Genomic DNA, 11,769 nt, shown 5'->3' with positions numbered 1-11,769 from the left:
GGGGGGGGTCCCTTCATGCAATGCGGGGGGGTTGGTTGGTGGGACTGGACTGGATAAATTGGAGATTTGGCGCCAAGGAAGAAGGTAGGAAGAATGAGGAAGGAAGGAACGAGGTGGGGAGGGACGATCATGGTGTTCACGTGAGGCCGGCGCTTCAGTGTGTGTGTGTGTGTGTATGTCCCGAGGACCTGGGGTAGAGCCGGCTGGTCGGTGGGATAGATGCTGTGTCTTGGTACGATCATGTACATGGGTTGGCGGAGAGAGGGTGTGTTGATGTTGTGTTCTGGATCTGGACATGAAGATGGTTTAGATGAAGGCGTGGGGGTGTTGTGACACCATGATAGATTGAATTGCTGGCCACCACGATAGAGCATGAAAGGGCGTGCGAGAATCCGGGCTGCGGAGCCGAATGATACAAGTTACTGACTATTTTGTGCAAGATAGACGAAAGATTCGGTTACCGAAACGTGGTGTTGGAAAAGAGCGCAAGGGACACAGCATGAGCTGGATCATGTTGTGTAAGGGTTGGCGAAGTAGACAGCTCTCCAACCAAAAGACGATCAAAGACAACAATCACCTGTCACGAGGCAACAAACACCAGCTTTTATGAAGTACCCTTGCATTGCGGAAGCCAAAACATTACGTACAGAGCGAGACTATGAATAATCATAACGGTGCGTGAACATAGGAAAGAACATAAGCCAATCAAGTCGTGTGCGGGAGTGTCGAATCAAAACCCAGAAGATTCAGGCCCCCAACGCCATCCAGTAGGCCAGCTTGCCAAAATACTTTATCGTGACCCGAAACCTGCGCCATGTGATATCTTAAATGCCATACTGACAAAGAAGTGAACAAAATTCCAACGCCAACATCTCATTACTCAACACTTGAAACATAACGAGATGCATGCAATATACGGTGATTACAACCGAGAACATGGAAGACACAAAGTCATCATAGCTTGAGACCTTGCTGAATGAGCTTTCCAAGAGTAACACCCTGGAAGATATGTTAGTATGTTGTAAGGGAAAGATAGATAGCGAAGTAACTTACGTGATCCCCCTTCATCATAGTGAAGTGGTTGCCGCCCATGACGGCGTACTGGAAGTTCTCCTTGGGAAGAAGCTGAGCCCAACCGTTGTCGGAGAAATCAGTACGGTTGTTGAGAAGCCACTTCATGGGAGCTGGGTCCTCTCCCTCACCTGGAGGAGGGCGGGGGTCCTCAGGGTTAGGGCAGACACCATCTGTGCACCAGATGGCGAGGACGGGAGGAGCGATCTTGGGGTCCATAGGAGTCGGGTCGTAGTCCTTGAGGTTCTGAATGGCAGATGCGAAGTGAGGAAGGAGCCATGAAGGAGTACCACCGGGTTTGCCAGTGCCAAGGAGACCAATCTGATCGAAAAAGATGTGAAGACGAGCGGGAAGAGGATCAAGAGCGACCGGGCAGGGAGCATCGATGAGGACGAGGCTCTCGACCTTTTCACCAGCGTTCACAAGTTGTTGAGCGACTTCGTATGCCATGACACCACCAGCAGACCATCCACCAATGAGATAAGGACCAGCTGGTTGACGGCGCTTGATCTCGTTGAGGTAAAGGCGAGAGACCCCCTCGACACCACAAGTCCATTTCTCAGGGCACTTCATGAACGGGCAGTTGAGTCCGTAGACAGCCATGCTAGGAGAGATGTTGGGGATGGAGATGTAGCTAGTCGCGCTGCCAGAACCGTCGGGGACCAAGAAGAACTTCTTGGTGGCGGTCTTAGGGTTACCTTGGAGCAAGACAGAGGAGGCAGGAGGCAGATTGGAGACATCGGGTAGCGAGGCGAGCTTCTTGTTCACCTCAGAGAGCTGAGGGGCCTTGGAAGCCTTAGCGGCAGGCTTCGCAGCCTTGGGCTGAGGACGCATGCCAAGCGCAGTCTCGATATCTTTGATTGTGACGTTGACGGTAAGGAAGTCGGCAGGAAGATCGCGACCGGTAGCCTCACGCATGGAACCAAGGATAGTAAGACTCATGAGGGAGTCCATGCCGATGTCAGTGAGGTCAAGGTCGTCAGTGATCTCGGAGACATCAACACCCATCTCTTCGGCGACAAGCTTGCGAGCCAGGCTGGCACCGCCCTCAGTGGCAGCCGAGGGCTTGATGTCATCATGGCCATCGTCACTACCGGCGGAGCTAGCAGGAGTGCTGTCACTCTGACCGGCAGGCGCCTCGAAAGGAGTAGGTGCGCCAGAAGGCTCGTCGGATGTGACTGAAGAGTCATCCTCGACGAGGGTAGCGCCATCAAACTGAGAGAAGTGCTTCTTCAGTTCACCAACAGTGGAGCAGTCGGTGAAGAGAGTAGAAGGAATGTCCATGTCGAGCTCCTCGCGGAACCTGGCAGAGATGGTGAGAGACAGAAGTGAGTCAACTCCGAGGTTCTCGAAAGCGGCCTCGTCAACGAGCTCAGACATGTCGACATCGATCTCTTGGGCGACAATGTTCATGACCTTTGAGGTGACACCGGCAGGAGCAGCAACCTTTACAACCTTGGCGGGCTTGGGGGCCTTCACTGCCTTGGGAACGGCTGCTTGGGTCTTGACGGGGGTAGCAGCAGGAAGAGCCTTGGGAGCAGGCTTAGCGACCGCCTTGGCAGCAGGAGCAGAAGCGGCCTTTCCGGCGGGGGGCATCATGATGTTGAGGGCGCGACGAGGAATGTTCTGGAACTTGAGACCCATGACCATACCAATGATCTCAGCACCGTCCATGATGTAGACATCACCAACAGAGATGTTGCCAGGAGCAGGTTGCATGCGAACATAGGAGCGATACTTCTTCTCGGGCGAAAGCTTACCGGCAATCTTGATAGATCCCCATCCGTGAGAGATGTAGACGGAGTTCTCAGAGTCAAGGTGGTCCGAGGCATTGACGATGAAACCCGAAAGATGAGCAAGAGAATCGATCCAGTATGGAGAGCAGAGGAATTCACCGTCAGCTGGGGTAGTCTGGAACTGAACTGAAGCAGTAGCCTCAGTCTGTTTACCATCAAGGATGACTTCTTCCATACCACGGTAGTTGTCGGCATAGGTAACAAGAGCCTTGAAGAGCTTGTAGGCCATTCCACGGAGAACCTTATGGGCGGCACCAGTCGCAAGCTTCTGCTGGAGCATGTCAATCTGGGACTGTACCATGTACTGGATGCGACCCCACTCTTCCTTCCAGGCGTTGACATCTTCGTACTTGACAATACCAACAGCGTGCTCGGCGAGGATCTTGGAGCCGTCGGCTGAGACAGTGCGGAAGGTGATCTTGACTTGGCTGGCTTCAAGGTCTGCGTTACCCTCAATCTGCAAGTGCTGGCCAGTGACAGGAGGAGGGTACTGGGGAATGAGAGTCTTGGTAACCTCCATTGAGCAGACGTTAAGACCTGGCGTCTCCGTACCAGGGCGAAGCTGCTGGTAGAGGTAGTCGGCCACAGTCATCGCCTGATCAGCATACAAGGAAGATGGAGTAAGAGGGGTGCCGTTGACTTGGTGACCAGTGATGGTAGCCTTCAACTTGGGGTCGGAGAGGTCAGACTGGACAACAACGGTACCAGAGTTGGCGTGGAGATCCTCGCGGACAATCTTGTGGCAAGAAGTTGTCGACAGCTTGGAGGGCGCCTCTTCGACCGGTGCCGCCTCGATAGCGCTGACTGCAGGGGCTGCCTGAAGAACCTCGCCCTTGGTAAGAGTCCAGTTGTTGTGGTAGTCCAACCAGTATTTCTTCGAGTCAAAAGCATAAGTAGGCAGTGTGTACATCTGGTGCGCATGGTTGAAAAGCCTGTGGTACTCGTTGAAGTCGATGTAGACACCAGCCAGGTACAGGGTGGTCAAGGTGTTGGAGAGGGTCTTCCAGGGGTCCTCGTTGCGGCGGAGAGATCCAGCCGCGACGGGGGAACCGCCAAGGGAAGACTTGACCATTCCGCTGCAGACAGGGTGGGCTCCAACCTCGAGCCAAGCAGTCTTAGCGTCGAAGAGCTTCTGCTCCTGGCCGTTAGTCAGAGCAGTCCAGAAGTTGACAGTCTCACGGGCGTGGCGAGCAAGGTAGTCAGGGCCGATGATGCCAGCCTCTACGATGATGTCGCCATTGAGGGGCGACATGACCGGAACAACAGGCTTGTTGAACGTGACCGAGGCAGCAGCAGCCTTGAACTTCTCAAGAATAGGCTCAACCTGAGCAGAGTGGAAGGCGAATGGAACGTTCAGCTTCGTCGACTTGAATCCCTTGGAAGCAAGAAGCTCGTTAGTCGAGTTGACAACATCAACGGTACCACAGAGGACAGTCTCTTCAGGGCCGTTCATGCAGGCAATCTCGGTCATCTTGTCGCCCAAGGCTGCCTTGATGGCCTCAACACTGCCCTTGACAGCAAGCATACCGTGAGTGTTGGCGGTGCACTCTTCCTCTAGGATCTGAGCACGGCGGCCAACCAGGAGTACCATGTCGCTGGCGGAGATGACGCCAGCAACGTGGAGAGCCGCATATTCGCCAAGGCTGTGACCAATGACAGCGATGGGGCGGACACCCCAGGCACCCCACATGCGAGCGAGAGCAACTTGGATACAGGCCATACCGAGCTGGACAACCACTGGCGAAAGGGTAGCGACGTCCGCACCAGTCAAGAGCGGCAGAATCGAGGGAAGAGAGTGCAGACGAGCAAGCTTGTCTAGCTGGTCGATATCGGTCTTGAAAGTCTCAAGGTCTTCGTACAGTTTCTGGCCGAGTCCAGTGTACTGCGAACCCTGACCAGTGAAGGTAAAGGCAGTCTTGGTTGGAACCATGGGAAGAGGGCTGTAGGTGTCCTTGAGCTGAGCACGTAGGCCATCCTTGACCTTGGACATCTCAGAGACGGAGAAGGCAACACGGTAGTTGTGCTGGATGCGTCGAGCAGTGGTAGTGTAGGCCAAGCTGGGCAGCGTGACGGATGGGTTCTCGTCAATGAAATCGATCAAGTTGTTGATGTTCTTCTTCAGCGATGCGATGGACCTAGCACTGACGGTAACCATGTGCATGGTGCGAGGGTCAACACCCTTGGGTTCCTCAGGAAGAGGACCATCCTCCAGGATGACAGCGGTGTTTCCGCCAGCGGCAGAGAAGTTGTTCAAGAAGATCTTGCGCTTCTCCGCACCCTTGCGTGGCCAAGCAACCTGAGTGGTCTCAATGTGCACATTACGCTGTGCAAGATCCTTGGGGAAGGTCTTGTTCATGACACCCTTGATACCCACGTTGGCAGGAATAGCGTTCTTCTTCATCATCATCAAGACCTTGACGAGAGAGTTGATGCCAGAAGCAGCTTCACCGTGTCCGATGTTGGCCTTGATGGCACCCAAGTGCAGAGTCTGCTCGGGGGTACGCTGGCGGTGGCGAGGAGCAAAGGCGTTGGTGACCGAGGTCATCTCAATTCCATCGCCGGCTTGGGTACCAGTGCCGTGCATCTCCACGTAGCTAATCTCATGAGCATCAACACCGGCGTTGGAGAGGACCTTGTTGTAAAGGTACTCTTGCGCACCAGCGTGAGGGTGGGTGATGGAAACGGCCTCGGCACTGTGGTTGGTGGCAGCGCCAAGGATGCAACCAAGAATGTTGTCCTTGTCAGCAATGGCGTCTTCGTAGCGCTTGAGGACGACGGAACCACAACCGTCACCACGGCAGTAACCATCAGCATCGTTGTCGTAAGTCTTGCAGCTTCCAGTCTTGGACAAGAACTGGCCCTTGCTAAGACCGGAGAAAATGTCCGGATTGGTCAGGACATTGAGACCACCGGCGCAAGCAGTATCACAGTCACCAGCCCAGAGGGAAGTGCAGGCCAGCTGGATGGCAGCGAGCGAAGAAGAACAAGCAGTGTCCACACTGTACGAGGGACCGGAGAACTTGAAGTAGTAGTTGATGCGGCCGGGCGCGAACGCCCTCACACCACCCGTGATGAAGTAGGTGTCGATGTTCTCTGCAGCGTTGATCTCACGCCAATCGTCCGAAGTCTGACCGTAGAAGGTACCAATGCGCTCGAGTTTGGTCGAGGGGGTGCGGTTTGGTACGTATCCAGACATTTCGAGGGCTTCGTAGGCAGTTGTGAGGGCTAGACGACCCATGGGATCAGTCTGGGCAGCCTCACGGGGAGACATGTTGAAAAAGCGGGGGTCGAATAGACCGGGCTCATCGATGAAGCAGCCATAAGGGGTGTGACTCTTGTTCTTGCCCTTGCCTGAGGGGTCGCAGTGGGCCTTTGCGTCGAAACGGTCTGCAGGGACTTCGCGGTGGACATCCAGACCGCGCTCGAGAAGATCCCAGAGCGCCTCAGGGTTGGCAGCACCGGGGAAACGACCAGACATACCAACAATGGCAATCTTGTCGTTCTGGGTACGGCCTCGGCTATCATGCTCAGTTGGCACCCAGGCAGACTGGTCGCGGACGGTGATGGCTGATTGGCCACCATTCCTCAGCGCGGATGCAAGGCTGTTGGTAATGGATGTTACACCAAATGCGGAAACAGAGGACTGTGCGTTGGATGCAGAGGTGACCTGGGAGACGACCTCGGAAAGGAGGCTGTCCCATCTCACAGGCTCAATAAGCATCTCTTGAAGAGCAGTTCGGACCAGCTCCAAAGTGTTGGTAGCAGTCTGGCATTTTCCGGTGGCTGCGGAGTGGACGAGGGCGACTGGGCGGAATTGCTGCAGATGCCTGATGGCGTCCTTGTCGAGGATACGGTCGATATCGGCCTGAGCATACAAGTGAGATGCATGGTAGGGCGCATATACGGGGATAGGCACACGAGCACTGGACTTGAAAGCCTCGTTCTCGAGAAGGCGCTTCGTGGTAGCAGGCGGGCCGCTGATGGTTAGCGCCATTGTACTAACGGCGCTAATGTAAGCCTGAGCCAGGGTCGGGATCTTTTGCTCCTCGTGGAATGCAGCAATGGCGTCCTTGGCAGCATCTTCAGAAATGTTGGTCACAATAGTGGACCATGAATCTTTGGAGGCAGAAGATTGCTCGAGTGCCTCCTTGGCTGCACCAACGCAGGTACCTGCGCGGAAAGCAACCCGGACGGCTTCGGTCGCGAGTGGGAGAAGCTCACTCAGTGACCTGGCAGATGCAACAACAGAACCTGCAAGGAGACCGGTGCAAAGACCGACGACTCGGGTGTTTGATGGGTTTGGAAGCTCTGTTGGGTTCTCGGCAAAGTATCTGAGAGGTCAGCAGGACACTTGACAAGCACACGAAAAAAAAGGCTCACCCAATGTAGTGCGCCAACTGCGCAATGGTAACCATACAACTCTCAATCTCAGGGATTTTCAATCCCTTGGCGTAATATGCTTCCACAAGATCCCATGTTGTCAGGAAGTTGGGGATTTGGTCTCGCTGTGTTCGTGGCAGCTTTTGCACTTCTTCGCGAATCACAACGCTGATCCGGTCGAGAAAGGTCGTCAGGGTCGCGTTGTTCTTCCAGGTGCAAGCCTTCCGCAGGAGCGGGTACTGGTCGGCGGTTTGGTCTCCGAAGATGAGGACATCCATTTTAGCAAAGGGTATAAAAGAAGAATTATAAAAAAAAAAGATGAAAAGATGTAGTAATTGGGTGCCGAAAAAGGCAGAGTAACCTCAAGGTGTATTTAGGAGGTGAAAGGGGTGGGCTTCCAAAGTTAATGGAAGGGTAGCTGGTGTTATATGAAAGCGAAGAGCTCCAGTGTCGTATGACTTAGGCACTTGATGCAAGGGTAATGGCCCAAGAAACTGGAGGTGTAATGGTGGGATAGAAAGGGATCTGGGTCTGGAGGTACTCGTATATGTATGTGATCAGCCTGGAATGATAGGCGTAAGATGTCAAGAAGGTGGTCAGGGCGTGGATCGCGCGATGACAAGCACAGTGCGTGCCGGATCTGTTACAACCCATGTATTGCGGAGCGAAGTACGGCAGAAACGTATTGACGTGAGAATCAGTGTGGCCCGCGGACCACTTCCCTTCCTGGATAGTACAGCCATATTCCGAGGATTGATGGCGTGCAGATGCCGGCTATGCGTCCGAGTAAGCTCGCATGCCTATTGATAGATGGCGCGCTAGACGTGGAGACCAGCGGCTGAGATATGCAGCCAATGCATTGCGGACGATAGTACTTAGAGATGAGACGTGGGGACGTGAGAAGCGAGGGCGCTGTCTCAACTCTGGTCTAGTGGCTCGGATCCCCTCCCAAAAGCCGGGGTGGATAGACGTCGAGTCCGTGTGCTCTACTATCAATTACAGCATCTTCCAAGCAAGTTCAGGCTTAGATCTATGCAGTCAGGAAGAATCCATTCTGGTAAAGTGTGCATGTTGAAGCTGCTTGGAGTGAACCCTGTACACATGTGGAAGACTAGTGGGTACAGGCATCACAGTACAGGACCTCCGGGCAAACCGAGACCCTCGTGGCAGTTCCGTGACACAAGACTGTGGGTGCCATATTCTTCGGTTCAACAGCTTGTCGTACCGAAGTGTTCCAGATAGCATGTATGTACTATGGGGCAGATGGTGAGGTTGACGAGTCAATCAAGGCCTGGTCAATCATCCGGTGAGCGATCACGAACGTTACCGGATCTCTGTCAGCGGTTCCATTGCCACGTATCGAGTACTGTGATGCTACAGCGTTGTTGGCTTTGACCTAGCTTCTGGAGCCCCCGCTCGGACTTATGGCTGGGTGAGCACGCTGGCTGGGAGGTTCAGCATGAGGCATAGCGTACGTCTCGGAATGCCTGGAGCTCGGCGTCTCCTAATGATCATCAGAGCGCCAGCTCATCGGGTCGCCTACTTTGGGTTGGTGTGAAAACAAGCATAAGGAAAGCAAGCATTGCTTTGGGCGGATGGTTGATGTGGATATTCGAGCATCCAAGCGCCCAAAGCCACCAGCCATGGGAAGCGCGCCGTTGAGACGCTCATCTCTACACCCGCCTAACGTTTGCCTGGCGTCAATCATGGCAATTCAAAGGCTGAGCAAGCTTGTTATTCCTGTGAATAGTTACAGTCAGCCATGCCCCATTTCACGGCTTCCCCAATACCGACGCCACAGGCGGTACTCCGGGCTTACGAGGGGAGTAGCATATCTAAAACTGATAGGCTAAGTCGAGGAACGCCTGACGATAGATACGGGCTTGCATCGCTTGTTCCTGTGGGGCGTAAGGTTCTGAATAGTGGGCGAAACCAATCACCTACGCCCTTGGACGGTCATGGTAAGGTTGAGTACGGGGCCAGACGTGCTGATGGGCCGTTTTTTGACCCATATCTCGACAGATACACAATCTAGAATCCAAGCACGGTAGAGCTGGCATGCGGGGGACAGTGCGGGTGGTGGTGCTCGTGATGGGGTGTATTTGTGATTACGAGGTGACGTTCATTACGGAGAGCGGAGAACCGAATAAGCAATGGGAAAGTGATCGACAAGCCTTTCTGCCATCTGCCACCGCCCGCCAACCCTACGACCCAGCCACGCACGACACATGACAGACACCCAACCTTGGAAACAGAACAACGCCTTGTCCCTGACAGCATCAAGCAGATTACATCAACATGGGAAACACTGCCTGCATGCCCTCAGAATAGCAACTCACTCTACAACACCGTAGGAGTATTTTTACAAACACAGTCGAAACGGCCCACACCCAGTGTCAGGGTGGTGGTACGTAGTGGTGGCGCCACCACCACTCGCGTAGTCGCCAGGGCGCAAAGGCAAAAACTCATGGCATGCATTGTGGGAACCCTGAAATGGTTCGTCTCGACACATGTTTCACCCCTCGTATCCACCCCAATCTCGAAGGATGCTCCCAAAAAAATCACCGCATGCGTCTGATACCACGTCGGATCCTGAATACGGTGAGGACAGCCACTCAATTCGAGTTTCCCATGTGTACATGGGCGCGGTCCATGCCCCTTTCTGCACCCGCTTTGCTTTTCTCGAGCCTTTTACTTGGTTTTTGATGCCAGACTGTCTAGTCTCCGCACGCTTGTGTTTTCTCCAAATTAGGATACACCTGCGTGTGCCACACTTCCCCGAGCCTCTAACTCTTTCCGCACAAGTGCCTTGCGCTCCTGGATCTTGCTCTTTCTGGAAGTCGACATCCATTGACGCTGGATCGCACTACAAAGTCACGGGATATACTTTTTCCAACAACGCATACACTGGCGTCAGTCTTGGGGGTAAATTAGTCGCCGACTCGCTACCTTATCCCCAAGTCTTCAAGCCAGACTGTCCCAACACTTGGCAAGTCTTCAGGCATGTGATAGTGCCTATAGGCTAATAGTCAATCAAAATAGCCACTTCGTCAGACGTAACATGGAAGTCACTGCATGAATGAGCCAGTACAAGCAAGGCGATATGCTCACACCAGCTGTACCATCGGCCCCTCTCTCTGACAAGTCACTCATCCGGGTACATTCTGCGGCCTATGAACAATATCTCCTCCTTAGCACATGTCATTCTTCCCCACAGTACGCTCTACAACCACGGCCATCGCCAATGTTCCAAGTCTTTTGCTTGTGCACGGTGCGTAGTGTAGCTGCAGTCCAGCGTGGCGAACATGCACGGTAAGTCTTCCGCATGGACGCCGGAACTGACGGTATACAGATTCTAGTCCAGCCCCTTGATGCTTTATGCAGGCTGCTGGATGGCACAAATCGCCTTGCGGGAATTCTGGCTCGGCAGCTAACAATGCAAAATGCGGGCATTGACCACTGGGAATAGAGCCGCTGCCGAAGAGTTGTATCTTTTCCAGCCTCATTTCACTCCACCCAAAAGCCTCACTGTCTAGACGATCGAGCCACTCGGATTAGCCAAATCATCTGCTGGGGTTTCTTGGGATGTGGCACCACTGGGGCGGGCATATCTACGACATTGCCTTGAACGTTCCATCAGCCAAGCCGAGTGGACGGCGCCCAAGGTTCCTTGGTATTTAGCCCGAACGTGTGGTCGTACCCGGCTCTCGGATCCCTCTACAGGTGTCTTGGATAAGATTGACACCTGAATTGCGCAATGGGCTGGATGTTTTCCAGGGTCCGCATTGATCGGATGTCCGAAGCTCGCCTGGAGACTTTTTGATCCTGCAAGTTTGCAACAAGCAACACAAACCTCACGGATCACATCCGCCCTTGGCTTTCTGCGCACCTTGGGACCGCGACAAGAGTTTGCATGATCGCTTTGCGCTATCATCTCCATGGCGTCACCCCCGTGCTTAGACCACTTTTGTAATTTCTCAACACAAAACATGTCTTGCACACGGATAAGCATCGGGTCTAGTAACTCCTCAGCAACGGGCCGCAATGAATGACATGAGCGGGCCGAGTGACAACGGTAAATATCGATGATGCTCGCATCTGGAATGTCGCTAAGCGCTCCTCTGGTGTCCAAGCAGATGGTTCGCTGGCGACAACTCCCGTCCCGAGGTTTTCCATGGCAGCGGGACGGAACGTTGCTCAGAACACTGGATAGCTGCCCACTATGGGAAAGTGTGCCATGCACAATATATTGGCATGTTAGCACGAGCGCGATTTACGATTTGGATCTCGCATAGCGCATGTTTGCTTTGAACGTTTGTTCGCAGTTGAGGGGCGAAGGAGCCTACGGAGCCTTGTTCCGCACGATTTAGCACAGACACCCCACGCATGAGAGATATTCTGATAGCAAGTGGATCCAGTGAAACCCAAGTTGCACGTTTTAGCGCCTCGATGCTCCAATTGGAATTCCGCTCGTTGCGGCTAAACGGATCGCCCCTTAGTCTGCCAGGCCTTAATTGGGGGG

At 53.8% G+C, this 11,769-nt stretch overlaps 2 protein-coding genes across 2 annotated transcripts; both read right to left on the bottom strand.

Moving 5' to 3' along the window:
* Positions 1–954: 954 nt before the first annotated feature.
* Positions 955–7,525, bottom strand: COCMIDRAFT_1596 (uncharacterized protein; the record flags this gene model as incomplete). The annotated part of the gene is made up of 3 exons (XM_007685540.1): positions 955–999; positions 1,054–7,198; positions 7,248–7,525. 3 exons carry the CDS (start codon positions 7,523–7,525, stop codon positions 955–957), a joined length of 6,468 nt encoding a protein of 2,155 aa, XP_007683730.1.
* Positions 7,526–10,779: 3,254 nt separating this feature from the next.
* COCMIDRAFT_32976 (uncharacterized protein) lies at positions 10,780–11,547 on the bottom strand (the record flags this gene model as incomplete). The annotated part of the gene is made up of 2 exons (XM_007685583.1): positions 10,780–11,467; positions 11,525–11,547. The coding sequence occupies 2 exons, from the start codon at positions 11,545–11,547 to the stop codon at positions 10,780–10,782; spliced, it is 711 nt and encodes a 236-aa protein (XP_007683773.1).
* Positions 11,548–11,769: the final 222 nt, after the last annotated feature.

The sequence above is a fragment of the Bipolaris oryzae genome, assembly GCF_000523455.1.
Source record: "Bipolaris oryzae ATCC 44560 unplaced genomic scaffold scaffold_11, whole genome shotgun sequence".
In the NCBI taxonomy this organism is placed as follows: Eukaryota; Fungi; Ascomycota; class Dothideomycetes; order Pleosporales; family Pleosporaceae; genus Bipolaris; species Bipolaris oryzae.
This window is presented reverse-complemented; position numbering and strand designations above follow the sequence as displayed.